The sequence below is a fragment of the Perissodus microlepis genome, chromosome 20 (genome assembly GCF_051167445.1).
Source record: "Perissodus microlepis isolate ML-2025 ecotype Zambia chromosome 20, ASM5116744v1, whole genome shotgun sequence".
In the NCBI taxonomy this organism is placed as follows: domain Eukaryota; kingdom Metazoa; phylum Chordata; class Actinopteri; order Cichliformes; family Cichlidae; genus Perissodus; species Perissodus microlepis.
Window position 1 is genome coordinate 27,189,726 of NC_140480.1, and position 26,056 is coordinate 27,215,781.

At 41.4% G+C, this 26,056-nt stretch overlaps 2 protein-coding genes across 4 annotated transcripts in view; one reads left to right on the forward strand and one right to left on the reverse strand.

Annotated features, from left to right (window-relative positions):
* Positions 1 to 14,672, reverse strand: part of LOC146364719 (uncharacterized) — a 28,923-nt gene extending 14,251 nt beyond the window's left edge. For both annotated transcript variants that reach the window (XM_084915864.1, XM_084915863.1), the window contains exon 1: positions 14,272 to 14,672. The gene's annotated coding sequence lies outside the window, so the exon portion shown is untranslated. The remainder of the gene's footprint in view (positions 1 to 14,271) is intronic.
* Positions 14,673 to 17,034: 2,362 nt separating this feature from the next.
* On the forward strand, positions 17,035 to 25,962 carry nkain5 (sodium/potassium transporting ATPase interacting 5). Of its 2 annotated transcripts, XM_084917082.1 has the most exons (7): positions 17,035 to 17,303; positions 18,231 to 18,368; positions 20,403 to 20,483; positions 22,066 to 22,263; positions 24,349 to 24,409; positions 24,545 to 24,615; positions 24,707 to 25,962. In XM_084917082.1, the coding sequence occupies exons 1-6, from the start codon at positions 17,250 to 17,252 to the stop codon at positions 24,598 to 24,600; spliced, it is 588 nt and encodes a 195-aa protein (XP_084773208.1). In that variant the 5' UTR covers positions 17,035 to 17,249; the 3' UTR covers positions 24,601 to 24,615; positions 24,707 to 25,962. The 2 variants fall into 2 exon arrangements, with proteins under 2 accessions (XP_084773208.1, XP_084773209.1); XM_084917083.1 differs by lacking the exon at positions 24,545 to 24,615.
* Positions 25,963 to 26,056: the final 94 nt, after the last annotated feature.

The following is a 26,056-nucleotide window of genomic DNA, read 5'->3' on the forward strand; positions in this document are numbered from 1 at the left end:
ATCTCTCCCTCTTCTTCTCTGCTGCTTGGTGCTTGGCAGACAATTTTCACATTTGGCAGCATAATATGTTTCAAGTAAACAATAAAAAACACGGAGCTATAACAAAAAGACCAAACAAACAAGCCTAATCTCTGTCAAATTATGCCATCTGTCTACTATGACAACATCTTTTCATGTGTGTTAATGCGTGTTTGTCACTTGTCTATCAGCAAAAACGCTGCAGACTGCAGGAAACATACTAAAGTTGCATGTATCTGATTCTTATCTGTTTATTCAGTTTAAAGCTACGGATTTCTTTTTAAGCAACACAATCTATTGGACTGTGTCCTTTTAGACAGACTCTTTGTAAGGTTTGCGTATGGGCATCCTCTTTAAACAATGTAATTTAGTTTTGGATTCCACGCAGACAATTTCCTTCTATTCAAGATTTAATCACCACAGACTGAATTACTTTACCAATTTGTCTGGAGTCTTGTGAGCAACATGTATCCTCTCTGAAGGTTAACCAAAGCCTTGAACACCTTCGGGCTGTTTTTAGGAGGAACTACCACATTACAACTGGGCTTTTCAGAAACAAACACATCAGCCTGAAGCAGCTCTGGTAATTTAGCCCTCGCACTGCATTCTGAGTGTGAGGCCAAATAAGGATTGCTGTTATACTCTTCTTCGTTCTTCCTTGTACCTGTGCACATTCACTGTCACCTTGTGATTTGGTTGAATACAGTTTGGGGTTCATTTTTCTTTGGGACAGTCATAGATTTGAACTGTATTTCTGGTGATTCTGTCCACAAATATTCTATGTACCAAGTACCTGGTAACAAATAAATTACTAATTAGTCTCTCATCCAGCTCATCAAGTCTTAGACTACAGTCCTTGTTCCTTGTTAGGATCACTGTGCATGAACCAGAACCAGTTATCCACCTTCCACAGGTTCAGTTCAACAGAAGGAGGACTACCATCATCATCTTCAGTCCAGGATAGTGGAGGGAGGCAGCTAATTAATAATAACAGTTCTCATGACGTCGAGTTACTGTTTAGTCACTTCCTGTTTTATTTTGAAATCTATGTTTGTTATGAACATCAGTTACTCCAAATTCCCACCTTTCTTTACCCGCCTTTTCATGCCGCAACGCCTACATAACTCCTCCGAGTTGACTGATTGCCCGATTTGTTATCACCATTCAGGATTTCATGCCATTTCTTACTGTCCCCTGTTTTGGCGACTTATGAATGTTTTGTTTGTTTTATTTGTAATTTATGACTTTTTTGAGCATTTGCCTATCTTGATAGATTTGTTTCCGCTCTCTGACTAAACACCTGTATATAACCAGTTAAAAGTTCTGAATTTTGGTCTCCTGTGTCACCCTGTGGGAAGGTTGCTCTTGCCTCCCAGCAAGAAGGTCCTGAGTTTGAATTCACCATCTGGCTAAGGCCTTTCTGTGCATGTTCGCCCTGTGTCTTCTTGGGTACTCCAGATTACTCCCACAGCCAAAAGATTTGCATCTAGTGGGGCTAGGTTAATTGGTGAGACTAAATTGCCCAAAGGTGTGAATGTGAGTGTGAATGGTTGCACGTCTCTCTGACTGGCAACCTGTCCACGGTGTGCCTCTCGCCTCATGGCACCTGGGCTAGGCTCCAGCTCCCTGTGATCCTGAATTGGATAAATGAAAGAACACGGATGGATAGATCCCTATAAACAAACAGTTATTCCAATTCATTCTGACTGGGGATGAAGACACTTTGTTTAAAACCCTAAATGAGACCCTGAAATGGTTTGTCAAATCTTTTGTTAAATGTTGGTAGATTTCACTTGATAATGAAAACTTTGACCTTCTGATGGCCCTACAGGAGAATCACCAGAAAAAATTTGCTTTCCAGGAATTATAATTACCACTACCAAATTTTATGGCAATACATCCACTGAGTGCGGCTATATACTGTAATAAGTGGAAACTAAAAACGTTAAATGTAAACCAGCTTTCAGTGAATATTGATCTGTTTTACTCAATAATGAATAAAAAAGTGAGGGAATCACCAGTAGAATGTATACTTTGGGAATATTATGAAAATCTTACCAAATTTGATGGCTGTCTCTATCAGATATTTATTTGCAATTAAAAAAAAAAACCCTGCTGTGGCCTCTTTACAATAAAAGTCTTTGTTGTTCTCCAGTGGAGTTGTACTGTGAAGGAAATGTTGACTGAGTATTAGCCACATGAAAAAAAGCTGCGTGAAGTGTTGAGTTTAAAACAAAAAACAGTCAAATGTTTCTAAAGTTGCCTGAGAAACTTTGCACAACTCAGAGAATGGTGGGATTCTTCTCGCTTTTATATCAATGGTCGCTGCAGTAAACCCACAATATTTGATTACAATGACTATTATTGATTCTCGTGGCTCATGCTGACATTTATCCCAAGTTAACAAGAAAACAAGCCTAATCTCTCACATTTCATGTTATCTGATGTACCTTCATCTCTCCCACAGCCCTTAACAAAGGATGAGCATGTGTCTCCATGTTGGGGGAATGTACATTTGAAGCTATGAAGAACATTTAAATAAAACTGACCCAAGTTTTAAAGGCAGACATAATGTCAGAAAAGGGCTTTTAACATTTATTTTAGTTCCTGCTTTCTTAGTCTTTCCTGCAATCGGTTGCTCAGAACATATTTGTGACAGGTGAGACCTGGAGACTTGGGACCGCCCCTGGTGGGCGGAGCTGGTCTTTGATCCTTTCATAAGCGCAGGTGTGGGCAATTGGGTATTGCTCTGCAAACCTGAAGCTGCGAGTGCTTGGTGCAAGTTGGTGTTTCTTAACTTCTGTCTATGAAAGTCTGATATGGGTCCTCCTCTAAACTTCTGTTAGAACGGTGGGAAACATTGCTCCCGTGAGAACGGTATAGTGGACTTCATCGCCACTGACCCACATTTATTAGGGTGTGACACGAACTTGTGGACAGAGTGCCGAGCTGCTGCTTTGCCAGGTGGATTTCTGGCTGCGGGCAGAGGACCCGACACATCAGTGTGTTTTTAATTTGTTTTAAACTGGTGTAAGTCGACAGACTGACTGCTGCGGCTGTCGATTGTTTTGTTTTTGTTTTAATTTTTTCTGTATCAGCAGGCACCACAGATATTGGTTCCTTTAGTATTTTAAACCCTCTTTTATTTATATAGATAGATAGATAGTCGCAGACGGTGAAGGCGCTGCAGGGAAAACAAATCCTTTTTTGTCTTGCCGCTTTTGCATGCACAGCGGTGGGCCTGAGTGAAGACGGCACTGAAGATTTTGTTTTGTTTCTATAGTGTTTTGCCCATTTGGGGTCATGTGTGAGTTGCCGTCCCTTTTTAACCTGTGTGCTATGTCGATTTGTTCTTAAACGGTTCCCCGCAGCGCTTGTCCTGTCTCATGGGCAATCATACAGTTTTATCGTTTTTAATAAGGTAAAGCTTTTTAATTGTTTTTAGGTGCCGCTGTTACACTGTTACTTTTATTTTGTATTCAAAATTAAACTCTTTTAACTGACTGTGCGCCTACGGCTCTGTCCTATTTTAAATAGGTACCTACCACTGGTCACAAACTGGCGTTGTCGGACAGGACGAGCCTCTAGGTGTGCACAGCGATTAGTCAGTTGGTTTGTGTAAAATTCTTTTTTTTATTTTTATGGGTGTGTTTTAAACTGTTTTATATTTGTATTTATTTATTTTTTTAGGCAAAGCAGCAGCTGGTAATTCCTGGTGGTAACAAAGTGTAATCTGCATTTAAACACAGTAGGCACACTTACTGTTGAGGGTTTTTATTTTATTATTATGGAGTCCCAATCAGGCATTTCTAGCCCCTGTAGACCTCATGACTCCACCCCTATGGAGGGCTCTCCCCGAGAGAGGTTAGTTTATATCCCTAGAGAGAGGTCGTGCCCCCTGTTTAGTGGAACTGGGGAAATTAGTGTCCAAAGTTGGGTGGAGGAAATAAAATCTGTGATGCGCACTCGTAGACTTGCCCCTGTTGATAGAGCCCATTATATCTATGATCATTTGACTGGTGATGCTCGTGAGGAAATAAAATATAGGTCCCAGCAAGTAAGAGAAGATCCAGACCGCATTTTTGATATTCTCCTTAGCCAGTATGGTTGCCCCATGTCCTTTATTGCTGTTAAGGAAGCTTTTTATGCAAGAAGGCAGCAAGAAGGAGAGTCACTGAGGGAATTCTCCCATGCATTGTTTTCTCTCATGGACAAAATGATTCAAAGTTGTCCAGAGAGGCGAATTCCTGAGGCTGCTAGACTGCTTTCTGATCAGTTTGTAGAGGGTGTCCGGGACGGAAATTTGAGCCGTGAGCTTAAAAGGATTGTTCGTGAACATCCAGATTATGACCTCCATACTTTAAGAGATGAAGCCCTCAGGTGGGAGCGGGAAGGCAGAGTAGGAGTAGAACCTGGCCGGTTCAGGACTTATTCTGTCCCAGCAGTCTACAGCATTCAGCATACAGGACAAACAAGGGTGCCAAGGGATACTATTGGGTCAGAATTAGCAGAGGTTAAGGAAATGTTAAAACGGCAGCAGGCCCAGATTGATCAGCTTACACATGAGTTGAGAGTTGGCCATACATCAAGTAAGCCTAGGTTCACGCAGAGAGGAAGGCAGGTTATTTGCAGACGGTGTCAGAAACCTGGCCATTTTGCTAAAGACTGTGATAATGAGAGGGTAGTAGCCTTTGAATCTACAGCCCCTAGCAGGAGTTCATTTGGTCAGGGCACGTTTTCCATGCAGACGGAAAACTAGCACCCTCTGTTATGCTGAGCCACATATCAGATGGGGACATAACTGGCTCCAACAGTTGTAATGCTCAAATGTCTGGTCCCCCACCCAAGTTGGTAGGCTCCTGTCCAAAGGTTACCATTAATATGGGAGGGGTAGATGTCTCCTGTTTATTAGACACTGGGTCCATGGTCACTACAATCACGGAGAGTTTTTTTGCCAAACATTTTAAGAACTGGGGTCCAGAGAAACTGAAAGCATGCCATTGGCTGCGGTTACGGGCAGCTAATGGGCTAGATATTCCCTATGTTGGTTACCTGGAGCTTGATTGCCAGGTGTTAGGGAGGCAAATACCAAAACGTGGTGTGTTAGTTGTTAGAGATCCTTTGGAGCCCAGCCCCAACTCAGAAATATGTGGAGTACTCGGCATGAATGTGATCCGTGAGTGTTATAGGGAGCTGTTTTTGGAACATGGCTCTGCTCTTTTTGACCTTCCTTTAGTGCAGGAGGATCCGTGGCAGCAGGCTTTGCAGCGTTGCCATACAGCGCAGCTACAGCCCGAAGCACAGGTTAGTGGCCCAGTGAGAGTTAAGGGTAGAAGGAAAATTTGCATCCCTGCAGGCACAATGAAGTTTGTACCAACTACATGTCGGAAAGTCCCTTCAGCACACACTGGAACCGCGCTTTTTGAACCATTAGATGCTGGTTTGCCTCATGGTCTCCTTTCTTCTCCAGCTTTGATCCAAGTGGTCAGTGGCACTGCATTTATCCCAGTTACCAATGTGGGATTAACTGAGGCCATTTTGCCACCTCGCAGTCAGCTTGGCACTTTGTGCCAAGTTGAAGTTGTCAGCCAATCGGATGGCTTGACCAGGCTCTTGGAAGATTTGGGAGAGGAAAAATGTGTTACCATGGCAACTCAGAGTGTGGAACTCAACCCTCTGAAAACTGCAATTGATGCAATTGATCTCTCAGCCCTCACTGTACAGGATCAGGACAGGGTAAGAGCCCTTTTGCGTGACTACCAATCTGTTTTTTCTTCTCATGATGGTGATTTAGGGTGTACCAATTTAATGACTCATGAGATCCCACTTTTAGATGAGACTCCGGTCCGCCAGCGGTATCGACGGATTCCACCTTCAGAGTATGAGAGCGTTAAGGCCCATATTCAACACCTGTTGGAGAGTCAGGTGATCAGAGAAAGTTGTAGCCCTTTTGCATCCCCAATCGTGGTAGTACGAAAGAAGGACTCCAGTATCAGGCTTTGTGTGGATTACCGTCTGCTGAACTCAAGGACTAGGAAGGATGCTTTTCCCTTGCCCCGAATTGAGGAGTCCTTGGACGTGTTGTCAGGTGCATGTTGGTTCTCTACCTTGGACTTGGCTAGTGGCTACAATCAGGTCCCTGTTGCTGAGCCAGACAAAAAGAAAACTGCTTTCTGCACTCCTTTTGGGTTATTTGAGTTCAACCGCATGCCATTTGGCCTCTGTAATGCACCAAGCACCTTTCAGAGATTGATGGAGCGAATGTTTGGTTCCCAGAATCACCAGTCTTTGTTGTTGTATCTGGATGATGTGATTGTCTTCTCTACTACAGTAGACGAGCATATTCAGCGCCTAGGAGCAGTACTGGAGACCTTGCGGGTACAAAACTTGAAGGCCAAGTTGGAAAAATGCTGTTTTCTGCAGACAGAGGTAAAGTACCTTGGGCATGTGATCTCCAAGGATGGGGTAGCCACAGACCCAGATAAAATATCTGCTGTGTCTAATTGGCAAACTCCTAGCTCTGTTGCTGAATTGAGGTCATTTTTAGGGTTTGCTAGTTACTATCGCCGCTTTGTTCCAGGTTTTGCATCCCTAGCCGCTCCGCTTCACCAGTTGGTGGCCGAGCTGGCTGGGACTAAGCACAAACGCCCCTCCAAGCGTACACTGCAGGACGTTTGGACAGAGCAGTGTGAAAATAGCTTTCAAGAGTTGAAAGCTCGGTTGGTGCATTCCCCCGTATTGGCTTATGCTAATTTTTCACAACCTTTTATCTTGGAGGTTGATGCCAGCCACTGGGGTCTGGGGGCAGTGCTTTCGCAACAGCAAGCTGATGGCAAGGTGCGTCCTATAGCTTATGCTAGTCGAGGGCTAAAGCCCACAGAACGTAACATGTCCAATTACAGCTCCATGAAACTTGAATTCCTAGCCTTGAAATGGGCTATGACTGAAAAATTTAGAGAATATTTGCTGGGTAACAAGTGTGTTGTCTATACAGACAACAACCCCTTGAGCCATCTGACTACAGCAAAGCTTGGAGCTTTGGAACAGCGTTGGGCTGCTCAGCTCTCTTCTTTTGATTTTTCAATTAAGTATCGTCCGGGTCGTACAAATGGCAATGCAGATGCTTTGTCCCGACAGTGTCAGCCATCCGATCAAACTGTATCTTTAGAAACACTGCTTCCTGGTACTTCCCTTCCAGACTCTTTAGTCCAAACAGTTTTACCACCCCAGCAAGTAATCCAATCTATGATTTCGGGTTTACCCTCTCATTCACTTGCAGACCTTGCTACTTTGCAGAGGGAGGACCCCACGATTAGTGGCTTTTTGAAGTTTTGGCGCAGAGGAACTGGCCCTACTCGCCAGGAGAGGAGAGATTTGCCAGCAGCAGTGCTGGAAATGTTGCGCCAGTGGAGGAAACTGGTAGAAAAGGAGGGCGTCCTTTATCGGCAGATTTGTCAGCCAGATGGGGGGGAACCAGTGTGCCAATTAGTGGTCCCTCAGAGTCTCAAGAATGAAGTTTTACATGGCTTGCATAATGACCATGGTCACCAGGGAATAGACAGGACTGCAGACTTGATACGCAAGAGGTGTTATTGGCCAGGTATGTTTAAGGAGGTTCAGGATTACTGTCAGCAATGTGAACGTTGTGCACAGGCTAAAGCAGATTACCCGAAACCTAAAACAACCATGGGTCACCTCATGGCTGCGAGGCCCAATCAGATTCTGGCAATCGATTTCTCATGCCTTGAACCCTCCGTTGATGGCCGTGAAAATGTATTGATTCTGACTGATGTGTTTTCAAAGTTCACTCAGGCCATTTGTACTAAGGATCAAAAGGCAACTACTGTGGCCAGTGTTTTGGTTTATGAGTGGTTTTATCGCTTTGGTGTTCCCTCTAGGATCCACTCTGATCAGGGGAGGAGTTTTGAAGGAGCAGTAGTTCAGCAGCTGTGCCAGTTATATGGTGTGGAAAAGACTCGCACCACTCCTTACCACCCACAAGGTAATGGCCAGTGTGAGCGTTTTAATCGGACTCTGCATGACCTGTTGAGAACCCTGCCCCCTGAGCAAAAGCGTCATTGGCCCATGTATTTGCAGCAGCTCACCTTTGCTTACAATACCACAATCCATCAAACTACGGGTGAGTCGCCCTATTTTCTTATGTTTGGCCAAGAGCCCCAGCTCCCAATTGACTTCCTGTTAGGCAGAGTGGAGGAACCCACCCACGGCCCGGTGCACACTTGGGTCCAAGAGCATCAGAAACGTCTAGATGTAGCTCATAAAGGTGTGAGTAACCGCACCAAAGCAGCAGCGACGCTGCGTGCAGATCGTCAACCTGCCCCAGCTTCTGACCCCTTGCCATTGCATCAGTTAGTGTATTTGAGAGATCATAGCATTCGGGGCCGGAATAAAATCCAAGATTTTTGGGGCGCTACACCATATTGTATTGTCCGTGCCCCTGCTGGCGCTGGTCCTGTGTATACAGTGGCCCCACTCCATGATCCAGAACAGAAAAGACAGGTTAATAGACAATTGATTAAGCCGATCCCTGCTGATATTTGTGAGAAAATAAGGGCAGAGCTCCAGCAAACTCCTAACCCTAGAAGTTCACCTGACCGGTTACCCCTGTCTGAGGATGAGGGAGACTTTTATGTGTGGCAACGAAGGGAGTCCCCAAGAGGTGACCCCCAAAGTGTACGAACGGATTCTGCACCTTGTCCCCAACAACCCCCAGAGGACCTGGCTATAGTAATGAGGCCGCAGTCCAGAGGGACTGAGCCTGGTATCCTGACTCCACAGTGTAGTGTCCCCACTCCATTAGCTGAAAGTGGTACAGTTAGAAGAACGACACGCTCAACCGCTGGCCACCATTCCAATCCACACCATCTGCCCCAATCAGCTGAAGCCAGGCCACCTAGTGTACATTCAGTTACAGCTTTTTACAGACCGTGGCTTTAAAGTTTCATTGTCGGGTCGCCAATGCAAAAACCAGGGGGGAGAATGTGACAGGTGAGACCTGGAGACTTGGGACCGCCCCTGGTGGGCGGAGCTGGTCTTTGATCCTTTCATAAGCGCAGGTGTGGGCAATTGGGTATTGCTCTGCAAACCTGAAGCTGCGAGTGCTTGGTGCAAGTTGGTGTTTCTTAACTTCTGTCTATGAAAGTCTGATATGGGTCCTCCTCTAAACTTCTGTTAGAACGGTGGGAAACATTGCTCCCGTGAGAACGGTATAGTGGACTTCATCGCCACTGACCCACATTTATTAGGGTGTGACACGAACTTGTGGACAGAGTGCCGAGCTGCTGCTTTGCCAGGTGGATTTCTGGCTGCGGGCAGAGGACCCGACACATCAGTGTGTTTTTAATTTGTTTTAAACTGGTGTAAGTCGACAGACTGACTGCTGCGGCTGTCGATTGTTTTGTTTTTGTTTTAATTTTTTCTGTATCAGCAGGCACCACAGATATTGGTTCTTTTAGTATTTTAAACCCTCTTTTATTTATATAGATAGATAGATAGTCGCAGACGGTGAAGGCGCTGCAGGGAAAACAAATCCTTTTTTGTCTTGCCGCTTTTGCATGCACAGCGGTGGGCCTGAGTGAAGACGGCACTGAAGATTTTGTTTTGTTTCTATAGTGTTTTGCCCATTTGGGGTCATGTGTGAGTTGCCGTCCCTTTTTAACCTGTGTGCTATGTCGATTTGTTCTTAAACGGTTCCCCGCAGCGCTTGTCCTGTCTCATGGGCAATCATACAGTTTTATCGTTTTTAATAAGGTAAAGCTTTTTAATTGTTTTTAGGTGCCGCTGTTACACTGTTACTTTTATTTTGTATTCAAAATTAAACTCTTTTAACTGACTGTGCGCCTACGGCTCTGTCCTATTTTAAATAGGTACCTACCACTGGTCACATATTGTTTAACTCAGTTAATCACATAGAATACAAACATATGGCATTTTTGAATGTCTCTATGGTATTGTAGGAGTTTTGCTGACTTTTGCTCGTTTGCATTTGTTCCAGTAGAAATCCAGAGATGAACTCAACTGTTCCCACCATCAAATCTAATTTGCACAAAACTTCCTACACGGTCGTGTTGATCGGTTTTTTATGCGTTCTGGTTAATTTTTCTATTGCAAGTTCAGTGTGATCTAACCAGAGCGCTACACTAACGAGCTTTGTTTTCTTCAGTGATTGTTATTAGTAAGATCCATGTCACATTTTCCCACAGTGGGTAAAATGCCATTTTTAAATTCTCTGAGTGTGTCTCAGGAATCTGGTTTCACAGCACATCTGACAAAACTATTCTGACTGTGACCTGCTTTTAATGCCTCTTAATCATCTACCGGTGCTACGCCTTAGCTGAACAACTTCCAGAGCAAGTAGTCTGAAACATCATGTTGGATTTAAAGAACCATAGTCACCTAGGAGGCAATGACCAGTTAATTCATAGAGTAATTATATGTGTGCAGATTTGACAACAGAGCAGAGGAGTGGATATGGAGCGGGAGAAGATAATTAGAGAAAAGAAAGGGAAAAGATGTAGGTGTGGAGGGATAGAAAGGAGAGAGAGGAGGGAGGAAGACATGTGTGGGAGTCTTGTGGCAGGTGTTTTTGAAGACACTGAAAGCAGATGATGAAAAGAGGCTGTCACATTTCCTATCAAGGTTTCCCAGCCTTCCTTCCTTCCCTCTTGCTCCCCTGTGTCAGTGAGTGTGTCCACACCTCCCTGGCCATTCTTCTTTCTCTCTATCCCCTTGCCTCCGCCTGCGGTGTTGAGCCAGAGTGACGCCTCAGCACTGCAGTGTAATCTCTGGCCCTAGAGCTGCTTCGTATGAGCCAACCAATTGGACGTAGTGCTCAGAGCAAGAAATGGCCATCCACTGGCTGCCTTTATGCTACACAAAGCCCACCCTCCCTCCTGTCGGTGATGCTTAGTGTGCTCGTTACAAACCACGGGCTCTATCCTTCAATACCTGCAGGTGTGGATTTGCCAGGTGTTGCCCTGACTGTTTATCACAAATGAGATGAGACCGTATGTGACCAGGAAACTGGAACATCGTTGATCAGTATTGGTTTTGACAAATGTGGTTCTTTGATGATTCAAAATATCACATGGGAGCGCGATTTTGACTTTTGGGAGTAACAAAATGCTATTGATGTGGTTAAAAGCTCCCAAGGCTAGAGAGTAAGGTTTTGGATCCAGTTTTGTCTTCATATTTTGTATATCTTCATCTCTGCACGCATCAGGGGAGAAAAGGCTGCAAGCGCCGCAGCAGTCAGTCGATAAAGACAAAAAACAGTTAAAAATATCTGACACCGTTTCATTGATGTCAATAAATAACCTGTTTTGTTCAAAATATTTTTAAAACATGAATTGATCACATGGTCATAACGCATTGACTGTGGGAATACAGCGATTATTCAGTTAACTGACTCACAGAAAACTGATTTGATGACTGACTAAGAGTTGAATTTTACACAGAGAGGATTTGTTATGTTTGGTCTAAGGAAAGAGTAAAAGTGACAGTGCGATATTACTACAATGCAATATCATACATTCACCACAATAATGATGGAATCACAATACAGCAATTCTACAACACATGCAAGCTATTCATCTGTGATGCATTACAATTACTGTGTAAATAAAGAAGAAAATATTGTATTTTTTGCCTTAAAAAAAGCTAAACTCCACATATTACTTAAAGCTGACTCATTATGCTCATTTTCATTTCCATATTTTTATTCTTGTAGTCTAATTGGCAAACTTTGCATGGTTCCTCTTTCAAAACAAACCCCGTTTCTCTTCCTCTGGGGCTCAACTCATCATGTATCTGAAACAAGCTGTTTTAGCTCCCTCTTTCAAGCAACTGTCTTCTGATTGGCTGCCCCTCATATGCAGAAAGTTTAAACAGCATGTGGGTGGAGCTTCTGTTCTCACAGCCAGATCTGTGCCTGTGATTACCCTATCAGGAATATCTGCTCTCAGTGACATCATCCAGAGTCAAGAGTAGAAAAAAACTGTTTGAAACAGTGTGTAGAACCGTTTGAACTTTCATCTCACAGGGATTAGAAATGCACTGACCTCATTACGTAACAGTATATCTAAAACAGTTTCTTCTTTTCACCACAAGCTGACTTCAGCTTCACCTTCATTCATTTGATAAGCACCACTATGAGGAGTCATGAAGCGGTGACTCTGGTGAGTCAGACTGATGGCATGTTTTAATAAAAATAGTGAAATATTTTGCTGTGTTTTTATTGCATTCCTGTAATTTCCACCTTATGACAAACTGGTTGGCAAAAATTTAGAGTGTTTATCAGATGACGCAAAAATATTTGAGAAAACAGGAGATTTTGCACTGATCTCCGATGTTTTACGGACCACAGCGTGAATCAGAAAAGCGGTCGATAGCTGCAGGTCACCTGTTGACTTGGACCTGATCGGAATGGCTGCAGAAGAAGAGGGATGGTTTACAGGACTGACGTGGACTCATACTTTCTAACCATAAAATTTCACTTTTTTTTTAACATGTACATGATTTCAAAAAATAACATGGCTCATTTTCTCTATGTGTGGCTTAAAACAAGGCCATGGGGATAAAATACAGAATTATGGTGTAAAACCCACAGAAATGCATCTTCAGGAATACATTTAACGCTAGAAGCAAGTCATACTAGTAGGCCTTTAATTTTCTAGGAACATGCACATGCACTGCATTCACATGTTTGTTCATTATTAATAATCCTGGAGCTCCTTTCAAACAAGCCCAGCCAGCCAACAGTGGCCTCTCCACCAATCTGCTCAGGTTTTGATAAACCACCTGGGAGTTCATGTGGAGCAAAAAAAAAAAAACCTCACCCTCTGTATGACACAAATAACAGCAGTGTGTGTGTGTGTGTGTGTGTGTGTGTGTGAGAGAGAGAGAGAGAGAGAGAGAGAGAGGGAGGGAGGGAGAGGAGTCTGCTATTGTGTGAGAATGTGAATTAGGTCAAATGTTTGCTTGCAACAACGACTAACCATGCCCCTGTGAGGAAGAACGCTGAAGCCCGTGTGGAAGAGGCTCCGTCTTTATCCGTGGCTACCCCTGCCTCTGACACCATGTGACACTTACCTATCTAAATCAAATCAGAATAAATATAATTTCTTGAGATCATATGATTGCCATCCTATCCGAAGTGAGATGCTGGAGAAATGGTGTGTTCACACTCAATGATAGCCCTCCACGAAGGGCTTGCGTGCGTGCGTGTGTGTCTCAGGGGAGGTTGTATGTATGTGGCTCATGATGGCACCCACTCAGCAGGCATCAATCACACACTGGGTGACGGTTCGGCTGCTGGCTGCCCGGCTCGCCGCGCCTCCGGCTCTGGCAAACTGCAGTGATGCTGGTGACAACAGGTTACAGACCACGACTCAAATGAAGCCGCCTGAGACCGAAAACCATGCAGGGTGTGAACGGGGATTATTTAGGGTGGGAGGTGAGGTGGAGGAGGGGGTTAAAAAAAAAAAAGAAAGGAAAAGATGCCCGTGCAGGTAGATGCTATAGGCGGTTATAGAAAATGAAAAATGTCAGGCTGATGCAGTGTGCTTTTATCGTGGTTTTATTAAGCCTGTAGCTCGACACATTTTTCCCTCCCTTTTCTTCTCCTCTAATCATCAAAGCGTTTCCGATTAATTCCAGATCAAAGTGAGGATGGTAAAGGATGTTGTGTCCCTGAGGTCAGGTGGTAACTTACACGACAAAGCCTGTCCCCACCACCACAACCACCCCAACCCCCAGCTCCCCAATTTATGAGTGCTAGAAGGGAGGGAGACGGGGGGGCTGCAAATGTTAAGGGCAGGTCTAACGTTAATGATCTTTTACGCTTTACAGTCAGAGAAAAACGCGTGATCGGAGGTTTCCTGTGCCCCTCTCTCGTCAAATCACTACTAAGTTCTCTGATGAATCCCTTAATTTCGGGGTTTAAATCACGCAAGACAGCGCAGTAACGCTGAGGTGGGTGCACACGTGTCTCTGTGTTAAATGTATGACCAGGGGAAATGAAGAAACGGCAGGTCAGGCACAAAGAAAAACAAGAAAAGCTGCACAGGCTACAGACCCTGGATGAATTAAGGATGTTGAGTACGTGTGCAGCTTATCGAGCTGAATGTATAGGCACATATCAATGACCCCCTTCGTTCACTCTCTCCCTCCTCCCTCTAGCCTGTCACACAGCCACGGGCACAGAGCATTGCGCTATAGCATCCCTGTACTCACTCAGCTCAGAGATTTTGGGAGGCGCAGCGTCAACCCCGGTCGCTTCCTTCAGTGTCTGCTTCCCCTCGGACCGGCCGCTCCCCGCGAGCATAATCAATCAAAGGCGATAACTTGGCTTTCCTGGGCTTCACAAAACAGGAATGCACCATATTGCATGTGGCATCCTTCGAGCGCCCGCTGACCCCCTCGTGCGCCCTGTCCGTGCTCCTCTGCTCCCCAGCCAGAAGGGAGGCTGGGAAGTGTTAACCTGCCTTTCTGCTGCCGCGGCTGTATCTCCACTATTATCTCCAAGGGCCAGGTTTCTCCTCCACAGTTCCTCAAGCCCCCTCCATCTCTGCTCGCATCCCCTCGACTCAGCTACTGTGCTTCCATGTGACACAGGCAGAGCTGGAGACCCCCCAATTATGATTTTTGTCTTTTTGATTCTAGCGTCATCCCTCGGCAGGACTTGGAAGTGCGTGTGGAGGTCTAATGTATGGAGTGACCCTGGTTTAGAAGAGTTTAGGAGGGTTTCTCAGTCCCCGCTGTAAAATCAACTGTTCCGTTAAAAGCGCATATACTCCGATTTAATTCTGATGCAGAAAAAATACAATTTGATCTATAAAAAAAATGTGGAAAATTCAGAGTCAGAATTATAGGCAGTGTACTGCTGAAAATGAACAAAAATAGTTTAAGGAGTAGTATTTTTGTCCTCGAAATAACTTTTCTCGGGTTGTTTAAATGGCTGATGTGTGGGGCAAGGTTCATGGCAGCCTATAATAAAACCTTTAGTGTCAGAAAAGCTGCCATGACCAATTTTTAAAAAAAAATTGAACCTGGACGTGAGATCACACTTACGAATAAGCTTCACAGCACGATCATGACCCCTATAAGAGCCTCTAGTGTGAGATACATTTGCCCTATCCACTTAGGTGAAAGCTGGAGTCAGGGCAGATGAGATGAGATATATCACATTTCCCTAAAGTTATTTTATGTCCAATGTGATGTAATAAAGGGATATAAAAGTAGGCCAGTGATGATTTTTCACTGGTGTAGTTTGGTGTAACCTTGCCATACGCAGACCTTTGAAGCCTTTACCTCTACCACTACCACCACCTGCTGGTGTTTTCAGAGCATTGTGGAAGCGCAACCGCCTATCATTGCGCAGTAGACGGTGTTGCTGTATGAGGGTCGATCCATGCCACAGAGGATCGTAGAGGACAGGTACTTTAAGCAGTTAAGAGTTTACATGAGTCACTTCAGTAAATGTCCTGAAATAGTTCATATGTCTAATTGTTGTTTGTGTTTCATACTGGCACTAAGCATATATTCTAAGTACTCATCTTCCTCAAACCCTGACCAATTTGTTTTTGCAGCTTCTTTAAGCAGAGATTTTTAGAAATCTGACTGACATCCTGCTTTTGATTAGAAAAAAACATGAGTGAGTGGGGGGAATGAGAAATAACGCATCAGAGTTTATTTTACACTTTTAAAAGGTGCCAGTTTTTATCTAAAACTAAGACGTATCAAGGTTAGTCCAAGTGCTATTTTACTTTAAGCTGTGTTAATATTATTTTACTATTTTAGTTATACAAACTGAATTATTACAGCATCTGCTGTGCTTCGGTTCTGGCAGAAGAACATTGAGTTATAAGGAAAGGAATGAAAATTGCTTCCTGGATGAACCGAGGGGCACTACCAGGGTACAGTAGAAAATAAATATGGATTATTGAATCATATATATCATCTCTTATGTGAGCTTGTTATGAAAATTTTTTTGTTTTTTATTCTTGGCCTCTACAAAAATGATGTTGCTTGCTTTACAGTATATTTTAGGCTCCTGAGGAGGGAATGTAAATCCCTTTGGGGTTGTCTCAGGAACGATATTCGCTTAAAAAAAAAAGAAAAAAAGAAAAAACGTCTGCCAAATTAAACATGCAGAACTACCCCTTGCTAATAAGAGAGAAGCTACAGTTAGCTTTAATACCCTGTATTCGAACATATTGCAGTGCGTATTGCATTGCTTTTTGTTTGTTTGTCTGTGGTAGAAAGTACCATTTACTTTGCTGTTGTCTGCTGGGGTTGCAGGATCAGTGCCAGAGATGCCAACAGGATCAATACACTAATTCAAAAGTCTGGAACCATCATTGGCCAGAATCTGGAGGCATTTGAGTCAGTGGGGGGCGGGAAGTCACTGAACAAACTGCTCTCCATCATACCCACTCCATGCCCCACTACAGAGGCAGCAGAGCGCCGTCTCCCTCAGACTTATTCAACCCCGTTTCAGGAAAACGTTCCCACCTTCTTTTCAAAACCGCCAGGCACAAGATTCCCACACTTTTAGAAGCTGTTTCTCAGATTTATAGTGTGCATATTATTTATTCATGCATTTTTTACTACCCTTCTGCACAATATCATCCTTACTTGGTTTTTAACTTTTCTTTAACGTAACCTCATTTTCATTTTTTTCATTTTTCTTTGTTATTGTTTTTTTTTTAATCATTGTCACAATATAAGATACTTACTAAGCATCTGTAGTACTTTTATTTTACCTAAACATACCACAGGTACATAAACGTGCAATTGTATCGCATAATCTACATATAGCATATTGTGCAGTTTACAAGGTTGAGGTTGAACTGAATTGAAAACCAACAGCAACATGAAATAAATTCAGCAGTAAAAGATGAAAACACATTCTTTAGTTTCACTGAGCATCACAGACACTTTCTGCCAAAAAAAAAAAAAAGTTTGGTGTGGCACTATTCACCCTTTATACACCAGCCTACCCTCCCCCTTCTCCGTAGTTTTCGCGCAGCAGCCTCCGTGTTTTACTCGTGGAGTAAAGGTACGTTTCCTCACAGAGTCTGCCACTGGGTGTGAAGCTTCACAGGTCTGGCTGTTGTGTTTGAGCGGATTAAAAAAATCCTTATTATCTACATCCGCATCCCCACAACCACCATCATCAAACCAGCGGGTGCAGGGAGCAGAAGAAGAAGATGGGGTGCTGCTCGGCGCGATGCATGTTGATCCTCCTGTGTTGTTTGCAGCTGGTAAGAGCTTTTCGCACATGATGCTTTGACATAAACACATCTGTTTGGGCATCAGGCCAGCTGCTGTCTATTCCCTTTAATAACTCAAAGCAACCTAAAAGAAAAAAACAACAACAAAAATGCTATTTAAAACTGCATGTTAATGACTGTTATGCTTGAATCACTTCTTTGTTGTTTATAGTGAAAGAAGTTCCGCAGCATTAAGCTTTAAGGCTTCAGTTTTTTAAGACTATATTAAATTTAAGACCATTTAAGGCAAACTGTGACCAAAAGCAGGTTAAACGGTTTTACGCATGTTCTTTCATTCACATTAACTCAGGTTTGGCAACAGTTGGTAATAAATTAAATTATAGTAAAATTTGCTAGTAAAATCTAAAAAGCAGAAACGCCAAAACGAACTGCTCTTTTATTATTTGCCGTTTTGTTTTTTGTTTTTGTTTTTTCTGTTAGCGCTTCTGTTACAGTAAAGTCAATTTATTTGGGACTTTTGTTCGGCCAATTGAAAATGACTGCATTATGGCATTTTATAGATCAAACAATTAGCAGAATAGGCTGTAATGAAAATAGTAGGCTACTACTTGTTAACTGCAGCAAATCATTTATTTTCTGTAGCGGGCAATTTTAGTTGAAGGTGGAGAATAGCAGTGACCGCCCACCACCACAATAAAGGGCTGCTCCCACTTTGCCCTCCTCCTCTGTGTTTCCCACCCTGCCCCCTTTATGGCTCACTGGGACTGTGACCCCAGAGGACATGACACTATAAACCAGCTGTATTTCCCTGAGAATGCTTTGTCTCCCATGGCTCAGTTGCCTTGGAAACTTATAAAAAAAACAAGGTCAAAGATCATGGTCTAACAAGCCATGGCAGCATAGGCTCAACTGACATTCACTGCTGTTTTAAAATGCATTTAAAACTCTGCCTTGCAGATTACAGCGCTGGAGAGGCAGGTGTTTGACTTTCTGGGCTACCAGTGGGCTCCCATCATGATCAACTTTTTTCACATCATCATGGTCATCCTCGGCCTGTTTGGTGCAGTCCAGTACAGATCACGCTACGTTATAATGGTAAGTCTAATACTGAGTGTTGTCTCATAAGAAACAGCTGTTTTTGGTTTGTCATAAAAAAGTTTGTTCAAGCTTCCCCTCAAGAAGATCAGTACTGTGAATACACAGTAGTCTGGTGGTTAGTGTAGCTCAATACAATGACTGCTAACTTGATTTCGACTTACCAGTATCTCCACAGCTACTTAAATCACATGTTATATCCGGAGTTGGCAGCAGACCATGTGAACTAGAATGGCGACCAACTTTGACAGAGGAGTCAGAAGAGTGCAAAATTATCTGTCTTATATTTCAGGGGCAATGCAGGAGGGAAAACAGGAGGAACAAATTCTCAAGGTGCAGAAACAGGTCAATGAACTCCCCACACACTGGGGCAGCTGACTGTGAGCACACAATATCTTCAGCACAAGGGTCGTGCTTTAAAACAAGCAGCTCAAGCTGACCTCTTTTAGTTTAAGAGACATGAGGGCTACTTTCCAAAATCTGACCTGCACAGGCCCTGTCCGCTCAGTGTGCTCCTTTGTCATACTGGTTACCACGATTGCTGCAGAAACAGTAAGATACTCTGAACCAAATAATTAAATTGTGCTAGCACTGCAGAAACATATCTGTGTTATGGGTGTTTAAGTTTTTCATTACCAAACTGTTATGAATCAGTGTAACTTACAGCTGAAGTATATCAGGAGAGTTCAGCTGAGTGGGCACAGTGACATTATTGGTCTGGTCTGAACTGCTGAGGCCTCTCTATTATGCCAGTGCTGGTTATATGTGAGATATATGTGAGTGGCCACTTCCAGGGCTGAAAAATTCAGTTGTGCAAAGGCTGAAGTTCCTCCAATGACCACTAGACGCTGACTCCAAAAGCAAATCAATCCCCTTTGACTTCCATATTAAAATGTTTTTATTGATGTGTTTAAAGGCTGGTACAAAAAAACTAAAAACAAAAGTTAAAAAATGTCCCTATAGGTATTTTCCCCTTTTCATAACAACTGCAGTGTGTATCAGATATTTATAACTCATCTATTTTGATTTTAGTTTATGCTTTAGTTCAGTAATAAATTGCACTCAAGCATAAGTGTACGAACACAAAGAGATAATCCACCAGCCAGAACTGAGAAAAGCTTTCCAAAAAGAACAATTGCACAGTTATTCACAATATTATCTTATATATGTATACATACATACATACATACATACATACATATATGTATGATAAACAGTGATATTTAATCGTTATCTTGCTGATGACTTTGCTCTTCTCGTTAAAATATGGTTAATTCTAGCTCTAAAAACCAATATAACAGCAGCCAGATGCTTCAAGATGCAGTCCAGAAACAAATGGGTAATGTAACTGTAGCTATACTCATCTTTTATACACAGTCACAGCCAATAACCAAAACGAGTCCTACTAGAAAACAACATACTAGAAAAAAAAAACACTAAAAATGGCTTTTACACTTCCTTTGTGCGAGAATTACAAAAACAAGATGCAGTTTGTTTAGTGCAGTTTGAAGTGCCGTCTAGGCTATTTTCTCCCATTTTCATGTCATTGCATCAAGCTAAGCACTAAAATGATCAGTATTTTGTGCACAGACAGGGGATTTCAGCCTTTGTTTTCCATCTAATGTATGACAAAAAAAGGGTAAGACATTTAAAAAACATGATGAAACGCATTAAAAATAAACCCCCACAAAATATCATGTAGTCAGTGGAAAAAAGCAGCTCCCTGTGCTATGCAGCATTAACTGTGCTGGTAGTGTATGGTATGGTGTTTGTGACCAAAACCGTCTCATGTTAAGTTTGTAAGAAAGCTGAGTAGTATAATAACACCAAGCAGCAGTGAGCTGGGATGATCTGGATTATTCTGAATATGTCATGGTAGTATAATTTTACTGTATTTAACAGGAAAAAAATATACTTTTTATTATATAGTGATATATATATATTATATATATTTCACTACATCTCAGCCCAGCCAACCTCAACCTCAGTCCATGCTGTCATTCCCAGTGTAATTCTGTGCTTCTGTTTTCTCAGTACCTGCTGTGGACGTTGTTGTGGGTTGGCTGGAATGTCTTTGTGAGCTGTCTCTACCTGGATTTGGGAGGGCTTTCAAAGGTAACTTTAATGGTCACGTAAGTGTCAGGTAATTAGGGACCAAGAGCTCCTAAATACAATGTTCAGCTCTGTCCATGTCACTCCTTTCAAGATCTGCCTCCAATTACAGACTCAGAGTGACAGACACCTTGCAGCAATGTGCCTATCCTCAGCCGCAAACAAGTCTCGTTAAGTTGTTTATGTACACTGTCTGCACTCGGGAAGACCAAACCCTAATTATAATTTAGGGAAATGACGACAAATGTTAAAAATAAAACTGTTCAGAATAATTTTCAAGTCAGTCATTCAGTCTTGTCTTAGCTCCCCGAATACAAACAATGCTGTATTTTAATTTTAATGATGGTTGGATTCTGTTCACTGATTTAAAATGTAACATTTGGTCGAGTAAAACATTTCTTAGGCATTTCTCCTGCAAATCATCCCTGTGTAGTGTTTTTATAACTGGATCACTACAGTTATGCAATATTTATTAGTGTTAGTCTGTTATATCAATTTGAAGATGTAGCAATGCAAGTCTCAATAGCTAGTTACATCACAGCAACTCAATGTATGTACACATGTAGACATGGTCAAGACAATATGGTCAGAGGAGACTAAGCAGACTGCTTTGAGCTGGTAGAAGGGCAACGGATACTTAAATAACCACTTGTTACAACCAACGTATGCAGAAGAGCATCTCTGAATGAACAGCATGTCGAACCTTGAAGCAGAAGACCACACCAGGTGTCTTTCTTGTCAGCTAAGAACTAGAAAATGTGGGTAAAATTCACACAAGCTTACCAAAACCAGACAACAGGAGATTAGAAGAATGTTGCCCGTCTCCATTTGTGCCAAAACATTCAAAATAGGTTCAGAATTTAGGTTAAACAACATGAAGGCATAAATCCATCCTGCCTTGTATTAGCGGTTCAGGTTGCTGATGGTGTAGTGTTATGGGTGATATTTGTTTTGGCACACGTTGACCCCTTATTGCCAATTTACCATTGATTAAATAAATAAATAACAGCCTACCGGTTCTGTATTAGTGTTGACCCTGTCCATCCCTTTATGACCACAGTGTAAACATCTTCTGATGGCTGCCTCCAGCAGGATAACGCACCATATCACAAAACTCGAATTTATTTTGCTGTACTTAAACAGTGAACAGATCACAAAAAGAGCACCTTTGGGATGTGGTGGAATGAAAGCAGCAACTGTGTGATGCTATCGTGTTAAAATGGGCTAAAATCTCTGAGGAATGTTTCCAGTAACTTGTTAAAGCTATGCCATGAAGAATTAAAGCTGGGCTGAAGGCAAAGGTCAACCTAGTACTGGCAAGGTGTACCTAATAACATTTCTGGTAAGTATATGCTTGTAGCAACACTCTTACGTGACTGGTGCATAAAGAAAAAGGACAAAAAGTAAAATTAGGTGAAATATAGACTTGGTTCTTAGTGCATGGATTCATTTTCACTAAAGTCAGAATTAAATTTGTACTGCTTTGAGTTTTTTATGATTTCTGAATTTTATGGATATTGTGCTGCTTTTCAGGCTTAATAATATTAACAAAATGAACTACCACCTGTCTGTTTGCTCCCTTAAGGATGGTGATATTCTGTCCCTCGGTGTATCCTCACATCATTCCTGGTGGAAGGAGAATGGGCCGGGATGTGAAAGCGAGAGACTTCCCTCTGCTGGATGGAAGAACCAGCAAAATCCAGAGCTTACTACAGTGCTGAGCTGCTGGCTGGAATACCAGTACATAGAAATCCTGCACTGCATCATCCAGCTCCTCGTATCAGTGAGTCTTTAGTTTTGTTCAACACTTCATTTAACAAGACTTTGAAATGGCACCATTGCCAGATGTCGCCTTCACAGCAAGGGCTGGTTAAAAAGTGAAGTGGAAAAGCTGTCTTTTCATGTCATTAGAGCTACACTGGTCCAGAAATCCATAAAAATAAGATCAGCATATGTCACCCCATGACAACAAAACCAAATAATAAAATAGTATGGCAAAAATAAAAAAAAACATGTGTCATTACCCCAAAACTTATGGACATAACTGTATTTATATATTATTTAATGTAATTTTAATTGTAATAAGCATGCATCAGTACACCTGGGAACTAACTGTTGCTTAGCAACACAATCTGTAGATTAGTAACAGAGCCGATATTTAAGAATAACATCATATTATCACACTAGAGACAGCTGGTACACACTTTCAGTTTGTGTATTATCTACAAAAGTGAATTACTGCGATATTAGGTCCTGTTTTTGAAAACATTTTGAAGCCAGTTCAATCTTCTGGGTGTGATTTATTTCAATTTTGTTCAATTAATGAAACTATATTTATGTCTTTTTTATACAGCACTTCATTTCTCTGGTCAACACTGGGTTAATTTACGTGACTAAAAGTAGTTTTAATTATTCACTTCAAACAGAATATAAAAAATTGACGGTTGAGTCTGTTTGATATCAGATGTCGTGGAGACTCCAGCGACACTTAAAGTAATAGAAAACTTTATTAAGTGACCAACGTGTTTTGGCTTGTGGCCTTCATTAGGGGACCCTGATGAAGGCCTACTTCCTTACACAAAGTATTGCATATGCTAAATACACTCAACACAGCAGCTCTGCCATAAATTCTGCTTTTATAAAACGTGTTTTTCAGGTTTGCTTATGATTAGGAAAGGTTGTGTTTTTGAAATACCAGTGGTTGGTTGTGGTGTTCTGGACTCTATTACAAGTGCCTCAATTTCATTAATAAAAAGAAAAATATAGGTCTGATTTGATTTTGGCAGATCTTCACTTCTAGTAATGTCCTCACACATTCCTATTTTGGCCACTTGCACTTGTGCATTTGTGATCTCCTTCTGTGCTCAACTTAAATTTCATGTTGATGAAGGAGTTACTGTAGAACTGCAAGAAGCCATACTTGCAAGTAGAGCAGGTGGACAAAGATTAAGTCTATATAACAGTCTGAACCTGCAGGGTGCATTCATGGGTCAAAACCTTTATGAATATCATGAAAATGACCAGTATACTCATGTCTGTGCTTCCTTCACACTTTGAAACATAACTGTTCCACTGAATGCTGCTCTTTCCTCTCTGAGTATCAGGAGTATTAGCAGTGATAAACACAAAAGTTGATGCAAAAAGTGGATGTTTTGAGGTGCATGCTAAAAATCATTAAAATGCACGAGCAAGTGGTCCTAATAGAACATAAAGGTAGAAAGTTAAGAATAGCCAAATTTCTGGCAGCTCAATGGCAACTTTTTGATTGTACTCCACATATTGAAGACCCAATCACTATTAAACTGAAGACTTGGTCACAGGATGTCATCTGATTGGTTGATATTTTCTCTGTATTATTGTGGGGTCCTTACCGTACAGTATAGATCGCCTTAAGGTGTATGCTGGTGAACATGTATATTAAACTGTGTTTGAGTCCTTATGTGAACATTTCTTCTAGCCGATGAAGGTCAGTTGGAGAAAAAGGTTTTGATTTAATAAAGTCATGGCAAGCAAGACGTAGTGCAGAGGTTACAATGAATCTTTTCAATACAAATTCTTTCCTCCTACGCACCTGTTGTTCATTCAGGTGTGCAGAGATTTTAAACCATTAATATCTAAAACAATTTCTTGTGTAATACTTTAAGAGAACATCTACAGACAGATAGTTTCTCTGAGTAGGAATGCAAATAAGATAGCTAACTGGAATTAAGAGGTAAGTTTTTATTTACATGTTTTTTTCCCACTAAGTCATAAAATCTTTCGCTGTCAGCAAAGTCTACTGTCTGCTTTGTGTCTTGCATTAATATTAAAAGACAGAAGATTTTAAAATATGCTGTTCTTTTCTTATGCTTTTGTGATAATCCTACAGCTCCCAGGATTTGTTTACGCCTGCTATGTGGCCAGCACATTTTCAGAAGAGGATGACAGCTGTAAGTGTCCTCCTGATCAGTGTCAAATACAATTTCATTTTCTTACATTATCTAATTTATTGGATAACAATCCATTACAAAGAAACGGCATGTTTATGCACGCCTTTCATTCATTTTGTTTTATGTTTATTTTAGTTAACTTCATTGGTGAGTTTCACCATCCATCCAAACCCTCTAAGTTACTTTTCTAGTGTTACAATCCATTGGTAAGTAGTCCACATTTGTTTGCACTCATGTAAGCTAAGCTAGGCCCATCCTGTGCTGCACAATGCATTTCCTATGTTTTTTGTTTTTTAGATTATAAATAAAGAAAGTGAAAAGCTGAGAAGGAACTAAGAAGAAGATCAAACAACTCTGCAGAGTCTGATAGTGCATCATCTCTGGCATGGTCAATAACACTCACACAGAGATGCCGAATCTCACTGTGTACGTTTCTCACACTGTGGCCTGATTCAAAAGAGGAGTCTCCGGTCTATTGCATGTTGATATTTTCTAGTTTTATCCCGTAGTAACGCTACCTCTCGGCATGTATGTGAAAGACTGTTTGTAGGTTCGGCTGTCTGACAGAATACTGTGGTTCTAAATTTGTACATATGCAGCTGGTGTTCTTTCTGATGTTTCATAAAATGTACAAATTATTATTATGTGTAATTTCAATTAGAAGAAGGGAGGACCCCAACGTGTATAATGTGTGTTATCAGTCAGTGGAATAAACTGTGTCCACAATTTGCCTTATACTGGATTACTGCTAATGTTCATCTAATGTTTATTCATTCATATACAGTTTTACCTCCATTAGTGAAATGTAAGTACTTTTACTCAAGTACTGTACATTACTTAACATTACATTTCTTTGTGTGCAATTTTGTCTCGTGTACAGTTTAGATAAAAAAAAAATGTTGCACTTGTTACACTGACAGCTTTAAATGCTAGCTACATTTAAAATTAATTATGTGAACTTATAAAATATGTTTCATTTATCACCAAACTACCAAACAGTAATAAAAGAAAGAGTAAAAAATAAAGTAATATAGCAATGTTGTCATTTACTTTAGATGATTTTGTACCACTACTGCACAAAAAAGCATTATGAATGTAAGTGACTGTAATTTGATTATTCATCCCATATTTTGGAAATTATTATTATTAAACATAGTGTTATAGTATAGTGTTCTTGGACCATTTTCAGTTGATTTTTTATTTATTTGTTGTTTGCTTTCAAATATTTTTTCCCCTTAAGAGATTTATTTTGTCATACTGGATTGTATTTTATTGAGCTACAGTTTATACTGTTCCACTTATTTAGGTTATTTTGATATATGTTGTGTTTAAAGATAAGATATACTGATTTATTTATCCCCAAAATTTGGACCTATAAAAACATTTTTGTCATGCATATGTCAGGATTCCATAGTATTATCTCAAATGGTTCGACTTAACTAAAAACTTCTGAGAAAAATCCAAATAACTTCTGAGAAAATTTTTAATTTAAATTAACTTAATTTTTGACCTATGATTAGTAAGTTTAAAAAAAATCGGTGGCAGGAAAAAAAAATTCCATTCCTAGAAAAAAGGTTTTCTTAAAATTAGAATTAGAATCCATACCTTTAAGAAATGTTTTAATCAATTAATTTATTTTTAATTAAA